Below are 26,340 nucleotides of genomic sequence, written 5' to 3' on the forward strand. Positions count from 1 at the left end.
TAAGTAACTTGCAGACTCACACAATCAGCAAGAGGCAAAGCTGGTGTTTGAACCCAGCAGTCTAGCTCTAGAGTCTGTGCACTTAATCATAACACCTTACTTCAAAAAGACTGAGATTAAAAAAATAGCAAATAAAAAGGCAAACTGGTAAAAAAAAAAACAAAAAAACACCCCTTGCAACCTTGCAATACATATAGCCATCAAGAATAAATTCCCCCCAAAAAAGAAAAAAAAAGAAAAAATTCCCTCATCTACAAAGAGTTCCTAGAAATTAATAAGATAAACAACCCAATAGAAATTAAGTAAAAGGTATAAAAAGGTAATTAATAAAGAAGAAATATAAAGGCCTACTAAACATATGAGAAGTTATTCCATTTTACTAATGATCAGGGAAAATGAATTAAAAGAAGGTGATATTCTTTTTTATCATTTGGTTGACAAAATTAAAAAATAAACCTATTATTGGGATGATGTATAAACAATAAAGCACTATTCTACATAGTTGGCAGGGGTATTAATTGATACAATCTTTCTAGAGGGCATTTTGCTTAGTTCTTGTCAAAATTAAAAATAATCATCTTCTTTCATCCAACACCAATTCATTTAGTCACTCAATAAATATTTATTGAGCATCTTTTATGTGCACTGTTCTACGTAATGAGAATACAGTAATGAAGTTGACAAGACCCCTCTCATGGAGTTGTTTTTTTTTTTTTTTTTAATGGAAGAGATAGTCAGTAAATAAGGAAGATAATAAGTAAATTTTGGATAGTGCTATGAGTTGTAAAAAAGAAAAATTAAGCAGGGTAATGTGATAGAGGGTGATAGGGGTGGGAGTGGGAACTTCTTAAAAAGAAGCCCTTTCTAAGGATGGCCAGATGGTGTCAGTTATACAGAATCCAAGGAAAGTTTCTCCAGACAGCAGCAGTAGCATGGGAAAAGGCTCTGAGGCTTGCTGGACGATAGCAAGTAGGCTAGTTTGGCTCAAGGATAGGGAAAGAGAGGGAGAATGACTCCTGTGGTATGTGTTGAAGTCAGAGAGGTGAGTAGGGGTCCGATAGTGTAGGTTCTAGTTGGCCACGGGTGAAAAGATGGTATTGCATTCACATCATAATGGGAAGCCACTGAAGGGCCTTAAGGAAGGAGTGACAAGAACTGATTTACCTTTGAAAAGACCACTCTGGTTGCTGTGTGGAGAAGAGACTACAGAGGGCCAAACAGGGAGCAAAGAGAGCAATGAAGAGGCCACTGCAGGAGGCTAGGATAAGAGGCCAGGTGAAAGAGAATGGTGGCTTGGCCCAGAGTGGCACTGCAGATGGAGAAAGAGAGAACAACGAACCCTCTTGGGTTAGTGTATTTTGGAGGCAGAATGCCAGGATTTGAAGGATTAGATAGAGTGCAATAAAAGAGGAAAAAAATGATCCTTGGATTTGAATCTTGGATTTGAACTTGATTATATTCAAATTATTAAGATTATCTCTGTGCACAAAAAGTGCACAAAGGTTCACCAAAGTGTTTGTATTAGTGAAAAACTGGAGCAGTTTGAAGTATTCGGCAATAGAATTGTGAACTCACGGTGCACGCCAATTCATTGTACCATGCCGCTTAAAAAATGGCTTAATGTTGCCCACAATATAGAGTGAAAAAAGCCAAGTGCAGCCTCCGCTCCTGTAAAATAAACTGTGTGTTTATGCACAGACTAATATTGGAAAGTATACACATTACTCGGGGAACGACTTAAGGGGAGAGGTTCTCTTTTTATTTTATGCCCTCTTTTGAATTTGTTTTTGCAAGGCGCGTGTATTGTATTATTTCTGTAGTTGTAAACGCAGTTTAAAAACGTCGGTGAGTTCAGACAAGGCCAGTCCCTTAGGTATCAGTGAAGCCTTGAGTGAAAGTGTCCTGAAACTCCGTTACATCAAAGGCTAGCTTTCAGACTTCGGCGCCTTTTGTCCGGACCACGTGTTCTTTAAGCGTCACTGGCCCGCCCCGGGCCTGCCCCTGCTCCCGCCCCTACCCCCGCCCACCTGGCCGGCCTTGATAGCCAGGGAACCGACTGAACCGCCGCCGCCCAGGCGCCCGGGCTTCTCCGCGCTGCGCATGCTCCTTCCCAGCCGGAGCGCGGAGTCCAACCTCCGTTCACGCAACGCGCAGGACCACGGCCCCCTCCCCACGCCCCTTCCCCACGAGGCGTTGGTCGCGGTGTGTTTGCGTCATCGCGCCACGCCAGCACTAGAGCCCGGGTGAAGATGGCGGCAGCCGTTCTTAGCGGGCCCTCTGCGGGCTCCGCGGCTGGGGTTCCCGGCGGGACCGGGGGTCTCTCGGCCGTAGCCTCTGGCCCTCGTCTCCGCCTGCTGCTGCTGGAGAGCGTGTCGGGGTTGCTGCAGCCGCGAGCGGGGTCCACCGTTGCACCCGTACATCCCCCAGTCCGCTCGGCCCCACATTTACCGGGGCTCATGTGCCTATTGCGGCTACATGGGACGGTGGGCGGGGCCCAGGTGAGTCTGGCCCGCACGCCGGCGGCCCTGTTGGAAGGTTGGCGCAGCTTTTGTGCGCCGGGGTCTCGGTGTACCGTCGCTGCAGTTGGGAGGTGGAGGGAAGGAGAGCCGGGGGCAGAACGTGGATCCAGATATCACTGTGGACGAGATTCACGCGTTTCTCCCTCATCAGCCATGAGCAGGAGAAACTCAGGGAAGAGGAAGGGCCTCAGTTTTGTATTGCTAGGCTGTTGGTAGTCACACGTGAATGGGTTCTATTCCAGGCCCCGTCACTCATTAGAGGTATGATGTTTAACTAAACTCTGGCAGTATGTATGTTTGGGATTGTTTCGACTGAGTGGATGGACGTATTTAATAAATATTTACCGAGCTCTTACCGAGGGCCAAATCCTGGGCACTCCAGTTACAGATGAAATGGCGATGAACAAAATGTTATGAAACACTATGAGAATTGTATGGTAGGGATCTCAAACCTAATCTGGAAAATTGCAGCGATTTTCCTGAGGTGCTGGAATTTAAGCTGAGATCCCCAAGGATGAGTAGAGGTTGGGTAGGGAAAGAAAATGGGAGGAGCGGTTCAGTTAGCGGAGAACTCGTGTGGGGAGGTCCTGTGGTAGGAAGGAACTGAATAGAAGGGCATCGTGCCTGGGGCTCCCAGGTGGAGGGGAAGAGAGTGGGCGCGATGAGGCTGCTGAGGTGAGTAGGCAGTGGACAGATCATGGAGCGCTTTGTAGACTGGCTTAGAATGGTCCATTGAGTTATATCAAGAGTAGACTCTAACATCCATTCAGTTCTTCAAGCTAGAAACCCAGATGTCATTCTAAACACTTTTTTCTTGCTCACTCATCTCTATATGCAGTATGTTAAGTCCTTTTGATTTTATCTTTTAAGTAACTTTCAGATCTGTCCACTCCTTTCCATATCTTTCCCATTGCCCCCATCCTAGCCTAATCCCCATCATCTTGCCCAGGTGAAAGCACTGATTCTAAGATGTAACTGGCTAACCTGTGGTAGGTTCACCTTTAATATTTTCTGTCTTTCATCTTTCCCCCTAATCCTCCCGCAAATTCTGCTCATCTTTGAAGACCTGTGTACATGAGGTCTTCCTTGTCCAACCTTTGTTACTGGGACCTTCCCAGCTCTACGATTCCTTTCAGGAAGAGAGTTGTGACAACCTGCTGGGAGGTTCCATAATCTTAGCCACAGATTTATCAGAGATGACCTTATTTGTTTATTTATATTAACATTACTCCTCAGTGAGGGTGACAGAACTGTGTCTCTGGTACATTCCCACTTTCTCAACTCTATCTCCCGCCCCTGGAGCATTTTAAAGCAAATCTCAGATCTCAGTTCCCCTGTAATTGTATAGACTTTCAAGGATAGAGTGTATTGTTCTGCACTGTGTCCTTAGGGCTTTGTACTATCCCATTGCCTGGCCAATAGCCAGTGATTTTTAAAAAAATATCGATGAGATTACAGAATTCTCTTGCTTAAAACTGTACAGTAACTTACTGCACCAGGCCCTACATAGTGTGACCTCTGCTTACCTCTTGACCTCATCTCATACGACTCCTGGCCTGTCTTCACTGTGCTCCAGCCACCCAGGCTGATCTCATTTCTGCTGCAGCTAAGGCCACTGCTAGTCAGTCCTCTCTCTGCTGGGAAACACCTGGGGAGGTGAGCTGCTTAATTTGGTCTCAGCTTACCTGTCTCCATTCAGAGGAGCCTTTCCTGGCCACCGTGTTTTAAATACAGTAGTCCTTCCCACTTCAGTCATTCTCAGATTATTCTGTTTTGTTTCTTTCCTAGCGTTTATCACTATTTGAAATAAATTAACTTATTTATTATCTGTCATGTTCTCTCTTCTCTTCTTACCCTGTTTAAATTCCACTATAATCACTTCCTTGCCCCTCTCCTTTCATTGTACTTGCCTGGCAGCAGTCCGTCTGTGTTGAATCCAGATCTGTTTATTTGGTGCCTGCACCTGCATCGCTCAGTATAGCTGGAGAAGAACATGTATCCTGATGACTGGTCTCACTTAATTAAAAATTTTTTTTTATTTTTTAAATTTAGATTTTTAATCGAAGTATAGTTGATTTACAATGTTGTGTTGGTTTCATGTATACAGCAAAGTGATTCAGTTATATATATGTATTTCAGATTCTTTTCCATTATAGGTTATTATAAGCTAATGAATATAGTTTCCTGTGCTATACAGTGGGACCTTGTTGTTTATCTATTTTATATACAGTAATCTGTATCTGCTAATCCCAAACTCCTAATTTTCCCCTCCCCTACTACCTTCCCCCTTGGTAACAATAAGTTTGTTTTCCATGTTTGTGAGTCTGTTTCTGTTTTGTAAATAAGTTCATTTGTATTATTTTTTTAGATTCCACATATAAGTAATATCACATGATATTTGTTTTTCTTTGACTTCACTTCGTATGATAATATCTAGGTCCATCCATGTTGCTGCAAATGGCAATTTTTCATTCTTTTTTATGGCTGAGTAGTATTCGTGTGTGTGTGTGTGTGTGTGTGTGTGTGTGTGTGTATACACACCACATCGTCTTTATCCAGTCATCTGTCAGTGGACATTTAGGTTGCTTCCATGTCTTGGCTAATGTAAATAGAGCCGCTGTGAACACTGGGGTGCATGTATCTTTTTGAATTAGAGTTTTCTCCAGATGTATGTCCAAGAGTGACTGTACTGGTCACTCCCTTATAGTCTTGTTTATTGGTTCCTCCTCACCTCTTTGATCTGTAAGTATTTGAGTGCCCAAGAACCCAGTCCTTGTGCTGCCTTTTTTCTTCGTTTATACTCATTTGCTCAGGGAGCTGATCCAGTCTCATGACTGACAACTTCCCGTATTCATACTCTACGTAGGATTTCTCCTAACTCCAGACTTATCCACCCAGTGCCTGTTTGGCATCTCTATTCTGATGTTGAATAGACATCCCAGATTTAACATATCTGAAACTGAATTCCTGATTCTCACCCCCAAAATCTGCTCCTCCTGCAATGGTCCCCTTCTTAGTAAATGACGACTCCATCTTTCTAGTTGTTCAAGTGAAAAACCTTGGAATTATCTTTGCCTCTTCTCTTTATCTCCCACCCATATCCAATGTGTTGTCAAGTCCTGTGGGCTCTACCTTCAGAATCTGTCCAGAATTTGATGCGTTGTGTCCCCACTATTACAGTGCCTTATAAACTGCATCCTCTCTCTCCTGGATCATTACAGTGGCCACCTGCTTCTGTCTGCTTCTGCCTTCTCTGCAACGCAACTCATGTATTGTGGATGTGTTTTAAAAAATAAATTATGTCAAATAACATCCCTTCTCTGCCTAGTTCTCTCCCACCATGGCTTTTATCTAATTGAGAGTAAAAGTCAGCAATCGCCTATACGAACGACTGCAAGATCCGGCTCTGCTTCTGGGACCTTTGGTTTTTATTACTCCTCTTCTCTTGCTCAGTCTTCTCTAGAGACAGTTCGCCTCCTGGCTATTCCCCAGATGTACTAAGGGCACTGTTGTCCCACAACCTTTCCTTTTTCTCTGCTCTGCCTGGAACATCCTTTGTTTTTTGTTTTTTGTTTTTTGTTTTTTGTTTCATTATCAGTGTGCCTTTTTTTAAAAAAACAGTTTTGGGTTTTTTTTTTTGAATTTTTTTAACATTTTTTATTGATTTATAATCATTTTACAATGTGTCAAATTCCAGTGTTCACAATTTTTCAGTTATTCATGGACATATACACACTCATTGTCACATTTTTTTCTCTGTGAGTTATCATAACATTTTGTGTATATTAAAAAAACAGTTTTATTGAGGTGCAATTCACATACATACAGTTCACTGATTCAAAATACACAGTTTCATGGTTTTTAGTATTTGCAGAGTTGTGCAGCCTTCACCACGATCAACTTTAGAACATTTTCATCACTCCCAAAGGAAGCCCTAAACCCATCGGTCGTCACTCCCATGTCCCACCAAGCCCTCTCTGCCCTTCAGCCCTGGGCAGCCACTAATCTACTTGTCTCTATAGGTTTGCCTGCTCTGACCATGTCATAGAAATGAGTCCTACAACGTGTGGCTTTTTGGGTCTGGCTTCTTTCACTTAGCATGATGTTTTTAAGGTTCATCCATGTCTCAGAACTCCATTCCTTTTTATGGCCAAATAATATTCCATTGTATGGGTATACTACGTTTTGTTTATCCATTCATGGACATTTAGGTTGTTTCTACTTTCTGGCTCTTACGAGTAATGTTGCTGTGAATGTTTGTGTACAAGTCTCTGTGAGAACATACATTCTCTTTTTTCTTGGCCATATACTTAGTGGGCTTGTTGGGTCATATGTTAACTCCGTATATAACCTTTTCAGGAGCTGCTGGGCTGTTTTCCAGAGTGGCTGCACCATTTTGTGTTCTTAGCAGCAGTGTGTGAGCGTATCAGTGTGTCTTGCTCTCACTTTCCTCTGCTCCAGTGGCCTTTTTAGTGAAGGCCCTGTGTCCCCTCCACATAAAATGCTGTCTCCCTTCCCTACTCCAAGTGCTCTGTTCTGTCCTCAGTCTGCTTTATTCTTCCTGTAGCACCTAGCACCAGCCAACACACTATTTGTTATGTGGCCATTTGTTTATTTTCTGTCTCCTCTAACAAGAATATAAGCTCTCCAGCCCCTAAAACAATGTCTTACATGAAGTAGATGGTAAATAAATGTTTATTGGGTAAAAGAATCAGCATTGCTCTTCATGAGAACTGGGACCTTATCTATTTTATTTAGCTCTGTATTCCGTCATCTGACTCGGTGCATAATACGTGTTTGTTGAAAGGAGTGATGAGTACCGTTAGGGAGATACTGGGGGAGATAAGAGTGGAGGCTGGGGGTAAAGAGGTTACTTGTGGGAAGGCTGAGGAGGAGACCTTTCAGGGCTCCCACATGTGCTCCAAGAAAGCCAGGAACAGGAGGAGGATTTGTGTGGGGTGAAGGAAGAAGGCTATCAGATGAGTTCAGTGTCCAGTCAGCAAGCATTTAGGGATGTCCTTCTGTGCTCGATGCTGTCCAGGGAAACAGAGGTAAAGGAGCCTCTGAAGTCTGGGAGCTGGGACGAGTCGGGGTGTCTAGCCATCTGGGTAGCAGTGATTTGTTGGGTGGGAAGCGGTGGGTGGGGAGTCAGGTAAGACGTAACCGAGGAAAGCCTGCAGGACAGGCTGCCGTGAGTGTCACCTACTGAAAATAGGGCAAAGGCTGAAGGCATCTAGAAGAATGGTCTTTTGGCCTCAAGGAGGTGTTACTTCGGAAAAGGCTTTAGGAATGCCAGACAGGGAAGGACTTGGAGAAGCCTTCCTGTGTCCTTAGTGTCCTATTCCTGACTCACTTCCCTGTTTCCTTCCCTCCAGAACCTTTCCGCTGTTGGGGCGTTGGTGGGTCTCAGTAATGCACGCCTCGGTTCTATCAAAACTCGGTAAGTCTTTAAGCCTGTTTTTCCCTCCAGGGGGTTGTTTCTTTAGGAAGAGGGTTATATACCTGTCTGTCCGCTGTCCCCACCACATGGCTTCAGACTCCGTGCCCGAGAAGGTGGAGAGTTTGATTCTCTTCATGGGCTCACTTGAACCCCACCTGTTCCAGCTGCCAAGTTCCCTACGCCCCACCTTCTGTTCCCTTCTTTCCTTGCTGCTCGCCCCTCACTCCCCATCCTCCAAGTGTTTCAGGAGTGAGAGACCACAGGGGATCTGGAGGCGATGTCCTACTCTAGCCTGGGGGAGTAAAAGAGCAGGGAATAGCTCCCCCTGCAGTCGGGCCACCACCCGCTCGTCATCACTCACTTCTTTCTTTTAAGGTTTGAGGGCTTATGTCTGCTGTCCCTGCTGGTGGGGGAGAGCCCCACGGAGATGTTCCAGCAGCACTGTGTCTCCTGGCTCCGGAGCGTTCAGCAGGTCTTGCAGGTAAGGATTCAGCTGCTGCCCTGCCTCCTCCCCCTCCCTCAGCCATACCTTCTCCCTTTTGGATGTGGTTCCTCTTCATGGCTTAGACATTTAATTCTGAGGACAGAATGATTAGAAGCAGTTCCCTTCCAGTGGGGAGGATGAGCATCAAATAGAAACATCATTTTAAACTTTTTGGTATTTTTATCTACTAGGTTCTTTTAATTCATCTGACCTTTCACACACTGTAACCTCTGACAGTTTCACTTCCTCGTTAGCTTTTCTAATGGGCGACATCTCTAAAGTTCCTTTTCCCAGGTGTTTGTTTTTTTTCCCTGCTCTTCTCCCTCTTTTTAACATTTAAATTTTTTTCCACTTTGACATCCTTTGATGGCATCCCCACTTAGTTCTTCCACAAGCCTGTTCTGAGCACACACGGCAGGCTGCGCGCTAGGCTCCGGGGAGGCAGTGGTGAGATGTACTGGGACCCTGCCTTCACGGTGTTTAGAGTCAATTGCAGGGGTTGGGAAACTGTCTATGAAGTAAATGTTTACAGATAGTAAAATGTTTTTGGTTTTGTGAACCACATATAGTTTCTCTTGCCTGTTGTTTCTTAGTTGGTTTGTTCTCTAACCCTTTAAGATATAAAAACCATTTTTAGCTTGGGGCCTTGCAAAAACAGGTGCCCACAGAGCATAGTTTGCTGATCCCTGTTCTAGTGGAAGAGATGCTATTTGACTGATTACATAATGAGCGTGAAATGGTAAACTGCAGTAGGTGCTGTGGAGGAAAAGGCTGTGGTTCCCTGAGAACTTGTAATGAGAGGAATCTGACCCAGACTGGGATGGTGTGGGGGGGTGATGATCAGGGTCAGTGGTTTAGGGAAGGCTTTCCTGAACTGATGAGTAGAAGTAAATGGGGCTGAGAAAGTTTTCTGAGTGTTCTAAGTGTAGAAAGGCCCTGAGATAAGAAGAGTTTGGTTCATTTGAAGACTTATAAGCGAGCTGGTGTGGCTGGGGTTGGAGAGGTGGGTGGATGGGGACCAGGCCATGTGCGGCATTGTAGGCATGCTGAGGGAGTCTGGTCTTTGTTCTTGGAACAGTAGGAACTCATGGAAGGGTTTTTGTTTTTTTTTTTAACTTTATTTTTAAAATTTTAAAATTATTTTTAGGGGGAATAATTAGGTTTATTTATTTATTTTTAAACAGGTACAGAGATTGAACCCAGGACCTCATGCATGCTAAGCATGTGCTGTGCCACTGAGCTATACCCTCCCTGCCATGGAAGGCTTTGAGTAGGGGGGAAGGAGGTGGTGGTGGTGATATGATCAAATTTTCATTTGGAGATATCACTCTGGCTGCTGTGTGGAGAAAGGATTAGAAAGGAGCCAGAATGGCAGCAGAAAGACCCTGTACTGAAGTAACCTAGGGGAGCATCCACGGTAGCTGGACTAGGGCGACAGAAGAAATGATGGCAAGTGGGTGAGGGATTTAGAGGTAAAGGCGACAGGTCCTGATGGCATACGGTCAGGGAGAGGATGTTTCCAGGAAGACTCTGGATTTCAGAACATGGGAAGACAGCCAGGTTCAGAGGGGAGTGGTGAAGATACCATGAGGATGGCCCTGGGCATTCAGTAGAAGCCCTCTTAGGAAGCTTACCCCAGATCTGGTGCCAGTGGGAGTGGCCAGTTATTTCAGGGTGGAAGCCCTGAGTGGGTGGGTTCAGTGGGTGAGGGCTTCAGTCACTATGTTTTAAAAAGGGGAAGAGTCTTCAGCATTTAGATGGCAGCGGAAGGTGAGGATGAGGCTCAGATTGTCAAGTTGAGTGCTTACACAGATTGGGTTTTGAGGCACTACACATTCAGTGGTCAGGTAGAGGAGGATGAGCTTATAAAGGAGGCTGAGACAGAGTAACAGAAGGAGATAACCAGGGTGGTGGGTTGGATGGAATCTAAGGGAAGAGTGCTTCAGGGAGAAGGAGGAGTCATTTCTGCTTAAGCCCCTCTGGGCTGGAAGAAGATGAGGACAGAAAATTGTTCATCAGACTTAGCAACTCAAGGGTTCTGAGACTGCGAAAGAGTTTTTGGTGGTGCAGTGGACACTGAAGCCAGATTGACCTGGGATGAGCAGTGAGTGGGAGGAGTGGAAACAGGGGAGGTAGGCAGTCCTTTCAAGACGTCTGGCTCTAACAGTGACAGAGAGAAATTGCACAACAACTGAGATCGGGCAAGTGGAGTGGGGGCTCAGGAGGAGGAGTTTTGGTATAGGAGAGACTGGAGCATGTCCAGACGTCAGCGGGAAGAATCCTTCTGAGATGGACTGTAGAGAAGAAGCTAGTCAGCAGTGTATGGTTCTGAGAGGAAGGCAGGGGACAGTACGTAAAGCATCGAGGAGCAGTCGTCCTTGGAGGGGAGGAGTACCTCCTCTAGTGAGACAGGAAGAGGGACAGCAGGGATGAAGGTAGAGATGGTGTTTCCAGGGTTGGTGGTGAAGGAGTTCCCACTTTGGGCTTCAGTTTTCTCTGAAGTCGCAGGTTAGGTTGTGCAGAGGTGGTGTTGGGGGGGGAGGGGCTGAGCAGCAGACAGCGTTGCCCAGAGAGAAGTGCAGCGGGACTGCTGGGCCGTGTTGGGGGCCTGTTGTAGCTGATAGGCCTACCTGGACTTAACTTTCCAACAGACGTTCTTGTTTCATTGACATGTGGCCTCTGGTCTGGCAGGAGGGACGTGCCAAATGCTTTCTCCTTAGATACACGTTAACAGTTGGGGGGAAGTCCTAAATTCGAACTGTTTTTCCTCCATGAGCTCCAGGGTGTGTTTGAGCCAGCCAGAAGCAAGCTGAGAGAGATGGGGTGGTCTTGTGGCTGAGACTTTTTTCCCCAGTCTCAGAAGTGCTCCTCTCTATTCCCGGTAGGGAAATGTGGTATGAGAGAGTCAAGCAACTCTTGAGATCTTCTGATTAGTCAGATCTTTAAGGTGTGTCTTTGTTCCTTTTTTCCCAAACAAATTTCTAGGACCCCCAGACACCCATAGTGGTAAACTGTGGACACGTGTCCTTTCTGTAGACAAATATGTTACCTTGGCTGCTCCGTGACTCTGGTGCACTCTGTTCCTAGTGGATTCGATGGTAATGTCGACATTAGCTGTGGTATTTGTCAGAAGCCCCAGGTTGTCACACCTCTCGTTCCTCCTCCTGTTGACCATGAACGTGAGGCTGGGGGCCTGAGGTGTTGCTCTTTAGTCCCAGGACCCACCCCCCACGATGGAATTGGCTGTGGCCATCCTGAGGGACCTACTCCGCTACGCCGCCCAGCTTCCTACACTCTTCCGGGACATCTCCATGAACCACCTCCCTGGCCTTCTCACCTCCCTGCTGGGCCTCAGGCCAGAGGTGAGACCCCCTTTGCAGCTCCCCTGCCCCTCAGCCCCTTGCAGGGCTGCCCTCTGTTCACACTGATTGGGTTAAAGAATGTGCTGGGAAGCGACTGGGGAAAAGGACTGAAGATGTGAGAGGAGGGAGAGGACAAGGGAAAACGTGAGGAGAAGGGGCCCTGCGGGGCGGTGGGGCGGAGTCGGGTCTGCGGAGGCGTTGGGCTTTCAGCCTCTGTCTCACTTTCTGTTTTTTCCACAGTGTGAGCTCTCGGCACTGGAAGGAATGAAGGCTTGTATGACCTATTTCCCTCGGGCGTGCGGGTCTCTCAAAGTAAGCATTCGTGGGAGCTCCTCTCCCCACCAACAGAAATCTGGTTTTTGTTTTTTTTGTATATCTATATTTTTTATTGAAGTATAGTCAGTTTACAATGTTGTGTCAATTTCTGGTGTACAGCATAATGCTTCAGTCGTATGTGAACATCTGTATATTTGTTTTCATATTCTTTTTCACCATAGGTTACTACAAGATATTGAATATAGTTCCCTGTGCTCTACAGTATATACTTGCTGTTTATCTATTTTATGTATTTTTGTATCTGCAAATCTCGAACTCCCCATTTATCCCTTCCTACCCCCTTCCCCACCTGGTTACTCTAAGTTTGTTTACAATGTCTGAGTCTGTTTCTGTTTTGTAAATAAGTTCGTTTGTCTTTCTTTTAGATTCCACATATAAGTGATATCATATGGTGTTTTTCTTTCTGGCTTACTTCACTTAGAATGACAATCTCCAGGTCCATCCATGTTGCTGTGAATGGCATTATTTTATTTTTTATGGCTGAGTAGTATTCCATTGTATAAATAGACCACAACTTCTTTATCCACTCATCTGTCAATGGACATTTAGGCTGTTTCTATGTCTTGGCTATTGTATATAGTGCTGCTGTGAACACTGGGGTGCAGGTGTCTTTGGATTAAGGTTCCTTCTAGATATATGCCTAGGAGTGGGATTGTTGGATCATATGGTAAGTCTACTTTTAATTGTTTGAGGAATCTCCATACTGTTTTCCATAACGGCTGCACCAAATTGCATTCCTACCAACAGTGTAGGAGGGTTCCCTTTTTGCCACACCCTTTTCAACATTTACTGTTTTTGAACTTTTGAATGATGGCCATTCTGACTGGTGTGAGGTGATACCTCATTGTAGTTTTGATTTGCATTTCTCTGATAATTAGCTATATTGAGCATTTTTTCACGTGCCTATTGGCCATTTGTATGTTTTCATTGGAGAATTACTTGTTTAGATCTTCTGCCCATTTTTGGATGGGGTGTTTGTTTTTTTATTATTAGATTGTATGAGCTGTTTATATATTCTGGAAATTAAGCCCTTGTCAGTCTCATCTTTTGCAAATATTTTCTCCCATAGGTTGTCTTTTTGTTTTTATTATGGTTCTTTTGCTGTGCGAAGCCTTGTAAGTTTAATTAGGTCCCATTTGTTTATTTTTGGTTTTATTTCTCTTGCCTGGGTAAACTACTCTAGGAGAACATTGCTGAGATTTATATCAGAGAATGTTTTGCCTATGTTTTCTTCTAGGAGGTTTATAGTGTCTTATCTTATGCTTAAGTGTAAGCCATTTTGAGTTTATTTTTGTGTATGGTGTGAGGGAGTGTTCTAACTTCGTTGATTTACATGTGGCTGTCCAGTTATCCCAGCACCACTTTCTGAAGAGACTGTCTTTTTTCCAGTATATTCTTGCCTCATTTGTCGAAGATTAATTGGCCATAGGTCTGTGGGTTTATTTCTGGGCTTTCTGTTCTGTTCCTTTGATTCATATGTCTGTTTTTGTACTGATACCATGCTGTTTTGATTACTACAGCTCTGTAGTATTGTCTGAAGTCTGGGAGGGTTATTCTTCCAGCTTCGTTTTCCTTTTTCTTCAGTATTGCTTTGGTAATTCTGAGTCTTTTGTGATTCTATATACATTTTGGAATTATTCTAGTTCTGTGGGAAATATGCTGGGCAATTTGATAGAGATCACATTAAATCTATAGATTGCCTTGGGCAGTATGGCCATTTTAACAATATTGATTCTTCCAATCCAGGAGCGTGGGATATCTTTCCATTTCTTTAAGTCATCTTAAATTTCCTTAATCAATGTTTTGTAGTTCTCTGCGTATATGGCTTTGATTCCTTGGTCAGATTTATTCCTAAGTATTTTATTTTTTAAAAGGGATTGTTTCTTTACTTTCCTCTTCTGATATTTCATTGTTTTTTTTTTTTCTCTTTCATTGTTAGTGTAAAGAAATGCAACTGATTTCTGTATGTTGATCTTGTATCCTGCTACCTTGCCGAATTCTTTTATCAGCTCTAGTAGTTTTTGTGTGGAGCCTTTAGGGTTTTGTATTTATGGTATCATGTCATCAACATACAATGATAACTTTATCTCTTCTCTTCCAATTTGGATCCCTTTTATTTCTTTTTCCTGTCTAATTGCTTGGCTAGGACTTCCAATACTATATTGAATAGAAGTGGTGAGAGTGGGCATCCTTGTCTTGTTCCGGATTTTAGCAGGAAGGCTTTCAGCTTCTCACTGTTGAGTATCATGCTGGCTGTGGATTTATCATAAATAGCTTTTATTATGTTGAGATATGTTCCTTCTATACCCCCTTTGGTTAGAGTTTTTATCATAAATCGGTGTTGAATTTTATCAGATGCTTTTTCTGCATCTATTGAGATGATCATGTGATTTTTGTCCTTTATTTTGTTGATGTGTGAATCACATTGATTGATTTGTGTATGTTGGACCATCCTCGTGTCCCTGGGGTGAACCCAACTTGATCATGGTATATAATCTTTTTAATGTGCTGTTGGATTCTGTTTGCTAATTTTTTGTTGAGGATTTTTGCATCTATGTTCATCAGTGATATTGGCCTGTAAATTTCTTTTTTGGTAGTATCTTTGCCTGGCTTTGGTATCAGGGTGATGGTGGTTTCATAGAATGAGTTTGGGAATGTTCCCTCCTCTTCAGTCTTTTGGAAGAGTTTGAGAAGGATCGGTATGAGCTCTTCTTTGTATGTTTGATAAAATTCCCTAGTGAAGCCATCTGATCGTAGACTTTTGTTTGTAGGGAGGTTTTTTATTGCTGATTCTATTTCACTTCTAGTGATCGGTCTGTTCAAATGATTTATTTCTTCTTGATTCAGCTTTGGTGGACTGTATGTTTCTAGAAACTTTCCCATTTCTTCTAAGTTGTCCAATTTATTGTCATATAGTTGTTCATAGTTTTCTCTTATGATTTTTTATATTTCTGTGGTGTTGGTTGTAATTTCTCCATTTTCCTTTCTTATTTTGTTTGTTTCCTGTCTCTTTTCTTGGTGAGCCTGGCCAGAGGTTTGTCAATTTTGTTTACTCTTTCGAAAAACCAGCTCTTGGTTTGATTGATTTTTTCTATTGTGTTTTAAATCTCTATTTTATTTATTTTCTCCCTGATCTTTATTATTTCTTTTCTTTTGCTGACTTCAGGTTTTTTGTTTTTCTAATTTTTTAGGTGGTAGGTTAGGTTGTTTATTTGAGGTTGTTCTTGTTTTTTGAGGAAGGCCTGTATCGCTATGAACTTCCTTCTTAGGACTGCTTTTGCTGCATCCCATGGATTTTGTGTGGTTGTGTTTTCATTGTCATTTGTCTTAAAGTATTTTTTAATTTCTTTTTAATTTCATCATTGACCCATTGGTTTTTTTTAGTAGCATGTTGTTTAGTCTCCATGCTGTTGTTGAGTGGGGTTTCCTTTTTTATTCTGTGGTTGTCACAGCCTTGACAGGGGCCAGGACTGCCCACCTGTTGCTGGAATAGAGGGTTCTAGACCCATTTTTGAGCTGCAGTGTGTGGTAGGCGGGATTGGAGCACTTCAGCTGGAAGGAAGAGTTGCTGAGTGTACCTCCACAGGAGATGTCCACGGGGAAGTGCCCTCTGTGGTGTTGTCTGTCACTTGTTATGCAGGCTTACAAAGTACTCTTTGTTGATGCTGCATTTGTCCCTGCCTTAGCTGTGGGAATGTCAGCCACCCTCTGGTGTAACCCAGGTTCTAGGCTCCTAGAACCACCAGCACAGATTGGCCAGTGTCTGACGCTAGGACCCACTGTAGCGTGCAGTCACACACCTGGATCCGTGGTGTGCAACAGGGTCAGCACAGACCCCAGCCCCACCTTCAGATACCATTTGGTATGCCGGCCTGCTATAAATATCTGTACCTTGCAGTGCACCAGAACTCCACTCACTGTTAGCCCCAGAGGCGTGGGTCCACAAAGGGTCCAGAGAGAGCACATCCACCCTCTCTGCCTGGGGCTGTAAATAAATCTCAGTCCTACCTGTGAAGTTGCAGGGCCGCTGGGTATGGGTTCAGCTTTCAGCCCCACTCCGCGCAGCAGCACTGGCTATGACTGAGCCCTACCTCTCTTCTCGCGAGAACACACCAACAGTGGAGCCAAGCAGAGACAGAAGCTATGGTGGTGCGGCTGTGTTGCACCACCCCACCCCGTGCACTTCAGCAGTGGTGCTTCTTTATCTGGGTCTCAGGCTGTTCTGTTCCTCATACACCCGCAGCCGGAGCTCACACCGCCCTCCAGTCCCCTGAAGCTGCCTCTGTGCAGTGGGCCCCCATCCTCTCCACGTCACCGATCTCCAGCAGCCAGTCCCGGCTCATCCCTGAGGGCTCACATCTAGCCGGGGATCGCAGGGACCCTCTGTGCCTGTTTCTGTTAGTTCTGTCTGCCAAGTGGCTGCCTTTTTCTCCTCCGAGCCTTGGAAGCTCTGCTTCTGTCCCCAGTGACCTCCCGGCTGGAGAAGGAGCGTCCCAGCGTGGGGGCACCTTTTTCCTTTGTTGCTCCCTGCCCACAGGACTGGCCCTACACCGATTTCCTTTTTCTTTTTTTTCTCTTACTGGATTTTGTGAGGAATCCTCCTGTATTTTGAAGCGAGAGACACTGCCAGAGTTCAGTAGGTGTTCTGTGCGATTCAGTGGGTCTGTAGGTGTAGTTCTTGGTGTCTTCGTGGAGTGGGCGAGCTGTGAGTCTCTACTTCGCCATCTTGGCACCTCCTCCCCGACAGAAATCTTGATAGCTGTCTTACCTCAGATTTTGATGCTAAGATTTCTGAGCACCTGCCTTCTGATTATTACGTCACCCATCTCCACAGCTATGATTATACCACCTCATAGCTTTAAACTCATTCTCATTTAATCCTCTTAGATAAAGAAATCAAAATTGAGTACCTTGCCCTAAGATCTGACGCCAATGCCCAGCGTCTTACCCTGGACACCATCCTCTGCCCCTCTGGAATGCCCTGCCCATTTTTCTACCATCTTGTTTCTCTTTGTCTGTAAAGCTCTTATAATTTCCTCCAGGAAGCCTTCCTGACTTATTACTTCCCTGTATCAACTTCTCCTATGCTTCTTTCTCCTTCTCTTCCTGACTAATCTCCCTTTGTCCCTTCCCTACCCTGTCCCCCAACCTGTCATGACCCGTACAGAGGTGGCTGGACCTAGGGCCTTAATAGGTTAGACAGGCAGGTTGGATGTGGATCATGTGAGGGAGGAAGAGGTCAGTGAAAGAATTACAGTTTCATTTTCAGGGCCATACAATAACAAATATGAATGGTTATCAAATTCTACCAAATAACAGTTAAAGGGCCTTTGGAATTGGCATATTTATTTGCAGAATAATTTGATGCCAGCTAGTATCTAGGAACAAATAGATGTACTCCTGTCGATTAAACGTTCTGTCTTGTTTTGATAATATTTGCCACTGCTTGACAATCCTTTGGGCAGCCCCTTTCTTAGATGGAAGCACAAATCTGTGGAGAACCAGAATTAGTGGCAAATAATTTTTTTACATAACTGATGTGCTTAATCACAGTAATTGGTGATATGAATCAAGAGGGAGTTTGCCATTGAAATTATCTAGAAAATAACATCATGTGGTTCTATGACCAGGTCACGAAAAGGAGGGGGAGCTGGTTAGTAGGTGCCCACCCTGTGCCAGGCGCCCAGCTGAGAGTCTGAGATGTATCGTCTCATTTTACAGTAATTCTGTGGAGTTGGCGTCACCGAATGAAACAGGGAGAAACAGGCCCAGAGGGGTTTGACCACCTTAACCGACGCTTGCATCTGGTAGTTAGAAAACCAAGGTGTGAACCAGAACTGTTTGCCCTTCAAGCCCAAGTTTTCCACCAAACCTAACTCCCTGGATGCTTTTAAGAATGTAGACAGGATTGGCAGAGAGGCTTGCACGCTGATGCTGGCTCTGATGGCTCGTCAGTGGCTTGGGAAGGATTGTGACCAGATGTGGAGCTCGGGGGACACAGTGGTCTGGTCTGGGAGTGGTGCTTGCTGAGGCTTTGGGACTGGTTACTTGCAGTATTTGAAAAGCCCCAGAGCAGGTGAGGTTTCTCAGTGAACGTGGGGTCACGTCCTTGCCGATGCTGTTTCCATATGAATGCCCCCGATGGCAGGTCATACAGGCTTTGGCAGGGCAGGACTTTGTCAAGAAGGCATTTGGAGTAACTCAGGGATTTTACTGAATTTGAGTGAAGTTTGTTTGTTGTTTTTTTTTTTTTAACTTAAGTTTGCTAAGTTGCTTTCTTCTAAAATGCCCTGTAAATTAACTTCTCAAATTATGCAGGCTAGATCTTTGTCCCTGACCCCTCATTGGTTGAAGTCTGTGAGGTTTTGCTGCAGATGTCTGTTTTGATTCAGCTTGGTTAGGAGTTATTTGTACCAACCTGCATCCCCCATGAAAATGGAAGGGGAATCAGGCGTTACCTGCGGGGCAGACGAGATGAGACTGGGCCGCCGGGGTTGCCTCTGCTGGTTCCCTTAGTGTTCACGGTGAGTGGTCAGGAGACTCTGCCTCTAACTCAGAACCTTTTGTCAGACGGCCTGCATTTTGAGTACCCTCTCCAAACAACACAGCTTTCCTATGTTGTTACAGGGACATATGCCTTTATTTCTCTAAGAATTCAGTATCTGAATACAGCGTCATCTGGAGCACGTCCCTCTGTTGAGGAGTTTCGCTCTGCCTGTTGTCAATGTGGCGGATAGAGTCTGTCTTGTGCGGAGGCCCTGGGGCAGTTTGCACTTGGAGTATCTTGCACACCAGTTCTTAGGAAAGTGATAATGGGAGTGTTTATCTGCTCTCTGTTCCATCCCCCAGAAGCTCCCAGGGCAGTGGCTGTCTCCAAACTCAGGATCACTCCTCCCAAATGAAGCATCTCAAGCATTCTGAGTTCATGAATTCAGGCCAGTAGAGGCCTTACCTCTACCCTTCTGTGACAGATTGATGAATAGTTCTGGGAGTGGGTGGGAAGACTAACCCCACCCTTGGGAGACACCCAGGACATGCTGTGTCTGCACACGTGTGTTCGGGTGCCACGTGAGATGTCCCAAGTGAGCATTCCTTTGGTTTGCTTTGTGCGTCAGCTGGGGTGGACCTCTGGCCAGAGCCACGTCCCTGTACTTTGCCTGACTGCAGTCACGTAGGCAGACTTCTGTTGGCCTCAGCCCAGCTTTTTGAATCAGAGTCTCAGGGAAAGCGGGAGCACTAAGTTGGCAGAAGGGCTGAGTGCCACTACAAATGAGGCTCCGGGGACTCGCTGAAGTTTCATCCTTGGAGAAACTGGTGAATCAGACCTGTGGGTGGTTGCTGTTTTTGAAGTGTTGTGAACCCTACCCCATCGGTCATGAACTTGCTTTCCAAGTCCCAAGGGAAATGGTTCTAGGTCTTCCAGCTATAACAATGCTCGCCCCGCGGTCGATGAGAATCCTGAGGTGGAACCTGGGAAACCACATGTGGTTCCTGCCACGGGGCAGATGGCAGGGAGCCCTGGGAGGGTTGCTTTCTGGACCACACACTGCTAGCCTGCATTTCCTCCCCAAGGCCTCTGCCATGTGCCTGGTGCCACTGTTGGTTTGTCTTTGTGGTCTTCTGGAAGTTTACCTTTGTGTGGGTGCTGCCCACCCCCTGATGAAGTCCGTACTCAAGATCCTGGGATGTAAGGCCTTGGTCTGCTCCTCCACATCTGTAGCTCTCCTCATAGCAGTCTGTCCTCCCCTTTCTCCCAAGCCCCGCTCAGTCCTGCCTCCCAGCTTCCATTCCTATTGACCCACCCTCTGTCCCCCTCTGGATGCCACTGCCACTTCCAGCATATTGTTCTCCATACACTTGTCTCTGACCAACTGTTGCACCCACTGAGGGTGGAAATCCTGTTCCACTTCAGGGTTCTTACCCTTTTTGTGCCATGGACCTCCTGTCAGGATGTTTTTAAATTCATAAAATACCTGGAATTGCAAGGGAGACCAGTTCTGTGGACATGTATATTGTGATGGAGTCTGTGTGTTTATTAACGTGTCAGCAGGAGCTGGTAGCAGGTCTGATAACTACTGAAATTTCAAATCAGTTATTTCAAGATACTTGTTTACAAATATAATGTGAAATGAAAAGAAATGATTTCTGGTGGTGACAGAGGTACTGCTAATACTGCTGTGGCTTTTTGTCTACATTTACAATTAAAAAACACATTTCAAAAAAAAACCACATTTCATTTATAGATTAGTGAAAATGGTAAAAAAAAAAAAAAATTTTTTTCCCCTATCCATGTGGTCCCTTTGATTCTACCCCAAGTAAATGTGGCCCCAGTGAAATACTCTGGGGCCAGCACCCTCATGGAGCAGGTGGAGGAAATGTTGGCTGACAGGTCGCTGCTCTGAGATGTGCTGCCTGGGTTCTGCTTGGCTGCTCCCCCTTCTCTCTTGACCTGGTCCTGCCCTCATACCCTGGCTTATGCCTCAGCTCCCAGCTTGGACCCTCACTTCTTGTCTGAGCTGGCAGGGAGTTGGGCTGTGGGGGTAGCTGTTTTTCAGGACTCTGTCCTTTTGGCAAGAGGGAGATGATGCTCATTTCGAAAAAATTGGCAGGAGGGAGCCCAGGTGTCTGTAGGGCACAGACAGACCCTTTCCACCTGAACAGGGAGGCTGCGGACCAGAGGTGACACGTAGGATGTCTTTCTGCCACGAGAGCACGTCTGCTCCCAGGAGTGACTCTCCGCAGGGGGCGCTGCTTTCTCGTCTGCAGGAAAAAAGGCCTGCGCTTAGATTCTGCTGCTGGGATTGTGCAGGGTCTACTGCTCTGGCCCTTGGAGCTGACTACCCAGCCTCTCCCTCTCTTTTCCTTAACCCAGGGCAAGCTGGCCTCATTTTTCCTGTCTCGGGTGGATGCCTTGAGCCCTCAGCTCCAGCAGGTAAGGGAGAGGAGGAAGATGGAGCCTCTGGGGGTCTGAGCTGGAGCTTCTCTTGTCTCTTAGCTTTTCTCTGTTCCTGCTTTTCGACCGTGTTCTCACTTCCTTCTCTTACATACATGAATCATGACTTCTGCCTCTGTTTCTGTGTCTTTCTGCCCCATCACCCCTTCCATTTTCCCTCGGAGCGCTCTTTGATCTCTGTCTTTCTCGCACTAGTGGGGTTGGGATTCCGTGGCTGGGCTGGATTCCCATCTGACCAGGTTTCCCACCTTCCTTCTGCAGTTGGCCTGTGAGTGTTACTCCAGGCTGCCCTCTCTAGGGGCTGGCTTCTCCCAGGGCCTGAAGCACACCGAGAGCTGGGAACAGGAGCTGCACAGCCTGCTGGCCTCACTGCACAGCCTGCTTGGAGCCCTGTACGAGGGCGCAGAAACAGGTAGGGACCATGGCTGGGAGCTGGTGGCTGAGTGGTTGGGGAACATGGTGGGAGGGGAACCAGGAGGGTGGTCCAGAGAGGCGGGGCCGTTGATTTCTAGGCCACATGGATTAGAATATGGGTGGGTCCTCCACCAAAGTGAAGGAGGAGAGGCTGGAAGACAGGCCTGGTGCTCAAAGGTGGTTGTTCCCGTCCAGCTCCTATGCAGTATGAAGGCCCTGGGGTGGAGACGCTGCTTTCCCCCTCAGAAGATGGTGACGCCCATGTCCTCCTCCAGCTTCGGCAGAGGTTTTCCGGGCTGGCCCGTTGCCTGGGCCTCATGCTCAGGTGTGTGAGTGAGTAATGGAGAGAGCAAGGGCCTGGAGCAGGAGGGGCTGAGATGGGGGTTGTCTTCATCATGAGGAGGGAGGTAGAGGGCGTGGAGTCCCCCTGGGGTCCCTGCACTGAGGGGCTCCTTGCTCTGATTCTCTCTAGCTCTGAGTTTGGGGCTCCCGTGTCCGTCCCTGTGCAGGAGGTCCTGGATGTCATCTGCCGGACCCTCAGCATCAGTGCCAAGAACATCGTAAGTGCAACCTGACCTCTGTTCACAACCCTGACCCAGGACCCAGGGCAACCAGGAGAGCGGTGTGGGATTGCAGCTCCCAAAATGCTGCCGTCCCAAGGTTGTCCCGGACAGCTCCTTACCTCGTCCAGGCGCCGGCATTCCTGTGCTCCACACATACATGCAGGCCAGCGAGGATTCTCTCATGTGTTGCGGGAACACTTGTAGCAATGCTTCCCCAGGGGAGGGTGAACGGGGGTCAGCTGAGTCATTGCTGAGAGGCTCAGCCATCCCTCCCCTCATCCTCCTCCCAGGGTCTGTCTGAGAGGATGGCGGGTTGATCTTGTTGGGAGAGCTGGGCTCGGCGGTGGGTTCCTCACCTGCGTGAACACGTGTATGTAGTCACACAGATCTGTGCTGTCTCCAGTTCTCTTTCACTTCCTCCCCCTCCTCCTTAACTTTTGCCAGTTTTCTCCACAGAGCTTGCTTGGAGATGGTCCCCTGCGGTTGCTGCTGCTGCCCTCTCTCCACCTGGAAGCCTTGGACCTGCTCTCTGCCCTCATCCTCGCGTGAGTGGGCTCGGGAGGGTGTGCTGCGGGGGCTGGGACGCCCTAGGAACGGGGGTCACTGCTCTGTCTTCACCCCCAGGTGTGGAGGCCGGCTCTTGCGCTTTGGGGCCCTGATCAGCCGCCTGCTTCCCCAGGTCCTCAATGCCTGGAGCATTGGTAGGGATGCCCTTTCGCCAGGCCAGGAGCGGCCTTACAGGTGACCATCAGGAAGAGAATGAGGAGACGGTGGGTGAGGGGATGCAGGGGAGGAGGGGCATGAGCTGGCACGTCGGCTCCCATTCACAGGCTGCCCTCTGCTCACCCCACAGCACCGTGCGGACCAAGGTGTATGCTGTCCTGGAGCTGTGGGTGCAGGTGTGTGGGGCCTCGGCAGGAGTGCTTCAGGGAGGAGCCTCGGGAGAGGCCCTGCTCACACACCTGCTCAGTGACATCGCCCCCGCGGCTGATGCGCTCAAGGTGAGCGAGGCCTCTGCTCCTGCCCCAGGACCCCAATCTGTGCCCCTTGTCCAAATGTGCCTCCTCACCAATCACTGCCCTGTCCTGCCTTGCTGTGCGCCTGTGCATGTGATTAATGTTTCCCTCCCCCGCCAGCTGCGCAGTCCCCGGGGGAGCCCTGACGGAGGTTTGCAGACTGGAAAGCCCAGCGCCCCCAAGAAGCTAAAGCTGGATGTGGGGGAAGCTATGGCCCCGCCCAGCCACCGGAAAGGGGACAGCAATGCTAACAGCGATGTGTGTGCGGCTGCGCTGAGAGGTGGGTAAGACCTGTGCCCTGCACCTCGGAGTGCTGGGGTGGCCTGGACTGATAGCCCCAAACCAGTTGAAGTGGAGGGTGTAGGAAGAATGCAGACCCAGCTCAAAGCTGCAGAGAAGCCATGCACCTCCCAGGGCTGCAGGCGGAATCTTGGGGCCTGCTGTCCACTAGATGGGGGCTGCTGGTGTTGTCACGGGTCTTGTTTATCTTTGTCTGTGCATCCTCTGTACACGTCCAGTGCTGTTCTAGTACAGGAGGGCGGGGGAGGAAGACGATGAGATCCCTGCCCGCGGAGCTTACACTCCCCGGGCCTCAGTGGGGCTTCCTGCTTCCAACACAGTCGCTAATCTGGGAGCAGAAGTGACGTTCCTTTGGGTCCCCTATAGTTCACTGCCCGCCCCCCAGCCCCGCCCCCTTGAAGGGAGGTCCAGCTCTACCCAGACAAGTAAATGCATCCTTAGAGTGTCCTGCCTTCAACATCTCATTCACATAATGTTGTCAGCAGCCTCATGCAGTAGAGGTGCTTTCACGATCCCTGTTCTGTAGTCGAGGAAACAGCAGTTCAGGGACTGGCCCGAGCTAGGCCAGGGCAGAGCTGGGTGCCCGCCCAGGCTGTGTGCTCCAGAAGCCCTTGCTCGGAGGTGTGTTAGCAGCCCGCCTCTTACACACCGTTCTCCTTCCCCAGGTCTCAGCCGGACCGTCCTCATGTGCGGGCCTCTCATCAAGGAGGAGACCCACAGGGTGAGTGGAGCCTGGTCCCCGTGGAGGTTGGGGAGGGTCTACTGCTCTGTACACGGGCTGGGGGTCCATCCCTACCTGGGAGTGGGCCCTGAGAAGGGTTGGGTCATCTTGGTGACATCTCTGGGAGTGCTCTCTGTCCTTTGCAGAGACTGCATGATCTGGTCCTCCCGCTGGCCATGGGCGTCCAGCAGGGTGAGGTCCTCGGCAGCTCCCCGTACACCAGTGCCCGCTGCCGCCTCGAACTCTACCGCCTGCTGCTGGCTCTGCTGCTGGCTCCTTCTCCTCGCTGCCCACCTCCTCTGGCCTGTGCCCTGCAAGCCTTCTCGCTAGGCCAGAGAGAAGACAGCCTGGAGGTAACTACTGCCGGGGCTGAGTTTCCCTCTTTGGTTTCTGGATTCCCGTTTCTGATGCTGGTCGGCTTTCCCTCCCTGTGCCCTGAAGGCCTGTATCCTTGATGCTCACTCTGGCCCTTTCTTCCCTCCTCAGGTCTCCTCTTTCTGCTCAGAAGCACTGGTGACCTGTGCTGCTCTGACCCACCCCCGGGTTCCTCCCCTGCAATCCATGGGCCCTGCCTGCCCCACACCTGCCCCAGTTCCACCTCCCGAGGCTCCATCTCCATTCAGGGCTCCAGCCTTTCACCCCCCAGGCCCCATGCCCTCGGTGGGCCCCATGCCTTCAGCCAGTCCCATGCCCTCAGCGGGCCCCATGCCTTCAGCAGGCCCTGTGTCCTCGGCGGGCCCCATGCCCTCAGTCGGCTCTATGCCCCCAGCACGCCCTGGACCTCCAGCCACAGCCAATCACTTAGGCGTTTCTGTCCCAGGCCTGGTATCTGTACCCCCCCGGCTCCTTCCTGGCTCTGAGAACCACCGGGCAAGCTCAAATGAGGACCCTATCCTTGCCCCTAGTGGCACTCCTCCACCTACTGTACCCCCGGATGAAACTTTCGGGGGGAGAGTGCCCAGACCAGCCTTTGTCCACTATGACAAGGAGGAGGCGTCCGATGTGGAGATCTCCTTGGAAAGCGACTCTGATGACAGTGTGGTGATCGTGCCTGAAGGGCTGCCACCCCTGCCGCCCCCGCCACCCTCGGGCACCACACCGCCCCCTGTAGCCCCAGCCGGGCCACCAACGGCCTCCCCTCCTGTGCCAGCCAAGGAAGAGTCTGAAGAACTTCCCGCTACCCCTGGGCCTCTCCCTCCCCCGCCCCCACCTCCAGTCCCTGGCCCTGTGACACTCCCTCCACCCCAGTTGGTCCCTGAAGGGACCCCTGGTGGGGGAGGCGCCCCAGCCCTGGAAGAAGATTTGACAGTTATTAATATCAACAGCAGTGATGAGGAGGAGGAAGAAGAGGAGGAGGAGGAAGAGGAGGAGGAAGAGGAGGAGGAGGAAGACTTTGAGGAAGAGGAAGAGGATGAGGAAGAGTATTTTGAAGAGGAAGAGGAAGAGGAAGAAGAGTTTGAGGAGGAATTTGAGGAGGAGGAAGGTGAATTAGAGGAGGAGGAAGAGGAGGAGGATGATGAGGAGGAAGAGGAGCTGGAGGAGGTGGAAGAGTTGGAGTTCGGCCCTGCGGGTGGAGAGGTGGAGGAAGGTGGGCCTCCGCCCCCGAGCCTGCCACCGGCTCTCCCGCCTGCCGAGTCCCCCAAGGTGCCGCCCGAGCCAGAACCAGAGCCCGGGCTGCTGTTGGAAGTGGAGGAGCCGGGGGCGGAAGAGGGGCCGGGGGCCGAGACGGCCCCCACACTGGCCCCTGAGGTGCTCCCTCCCCAGGGCGAGGTGCAGGGGGAAGAGGGCAGCCCCCCCGCAGTGCCATCTCCTCAGGAGCTTGGTGAAGAAGAGCCCTCTGCACCCCCGACCCTGCTGGAGGAGGGGGCTGAGGGTGTGGGTGACCAGGTGCCACCCCAGCCAGAGGCGTCAGCAGCGGAAGAAATGGAGATGGAGACAGAGGCGGCAGCGCTCCAGGAAAAGGTGAGTGGGTGGCAGGGAGATGGGGGTAGCTGCCTGCGTTTGTCCCCAGCCTGACCCATGCTTCTGCATACGTGTGGCTGACTGACTAGAATCTTATGTCTTTGTCCCTGAAAGGAGCAGGATGACACAGCTGCCATGCTGGCTGACTTCATCGACTGCCCCCCCGACGATGAGAATCCCCCGCCCGCCCCAGAGCCCGATTCCTAGCCCTCCTCCGCCCTTGCTCCTGGTTTCCAATAAAGTTATGTCCTTGTATAATGACTGCTGCTT

The 26,340-nt window shown here is 48.5% G+C and overlaps 1 protein-coding gene across 1 annotated transcript; it reads left to right on the plus strand.

Moving 5' to 3' along the window:
* Positions 1-2,046: 2,046 nt before the first annotated feature.
* PELP1 (proline, glutamate and leucine rich protein 1) lies at positions 2,047-26,340 on the plus strand. Its single transcript, XM_010994684.3, has 17 exons — positions 2,047-2,498; positions 7,895-7,959; positions 8,335-8,440; positions 11,656-11,805; positions 12,046-12,117; positions 21,014-21,073; positions 21,356-21,506; positions 21,704-21,833; positions 21,981-22,068; positions 22,528-22,616; positions 22,696-22,812; positions 22,925-23,072; positions 23,208-23,367; positions 24,053-24,108; positions 24,255-24,461; positions 24,595-26,070; positions 26,185-26,340. The coding sequence occupies exons 1-17, from the start codon at positions 2,250-2,252 to the stop codon at positions 26,275-26,277; spliced, it is 3,417 nt and encodes a 1,138-aa protein (XP_010992986.2). The 5' UTR covers positions 2,047-2,249; the 3' UTR covers positions 26,278-26,340.

The sequence above is a fragment of the Camelus dromedarius genome, chromosome 16 (genome assembly GCF_036321535.1).
Source record: "Camelus dromedarius isolate mCamDro1 chromosome 16, mCamDro1.pat, whole genome shotgun sequence".
In the NCBI taxonomy this organism is placed as follows: domain Eukaryota; kingdom Metazoa; phylum Chordata; class Mammalia; order Artiodactyla; family Camelidae; genus Camelus; species Camelus dromedarius.

Excerpts from the sequence above, each read along its gene's own strand:
- PELP1 (XM_010994684.3), top strand. The coding sequence starts at position 2,250 with ATGGCGGCAGCCGTTCTTAGCGGGCCCTCTGCGGGCTCCGCGGCTGGG. Across the intron at positions 22,069-22,527 it reads GCATCAGTGCCAAGAACATC|AGCTTGCTTGGAGATGGTCC; the intron begins GTAAGTGCAACC and ends TTTTCTCCACAG. Across the intron at positions 26,071-26,184 it reads CGGCAGCGCTCCAGGAAAAG|GAGCAGGATGACACAGCTGC; the intron begins GTGAGTGGGTGG and ends TGTCCCTGAAAG.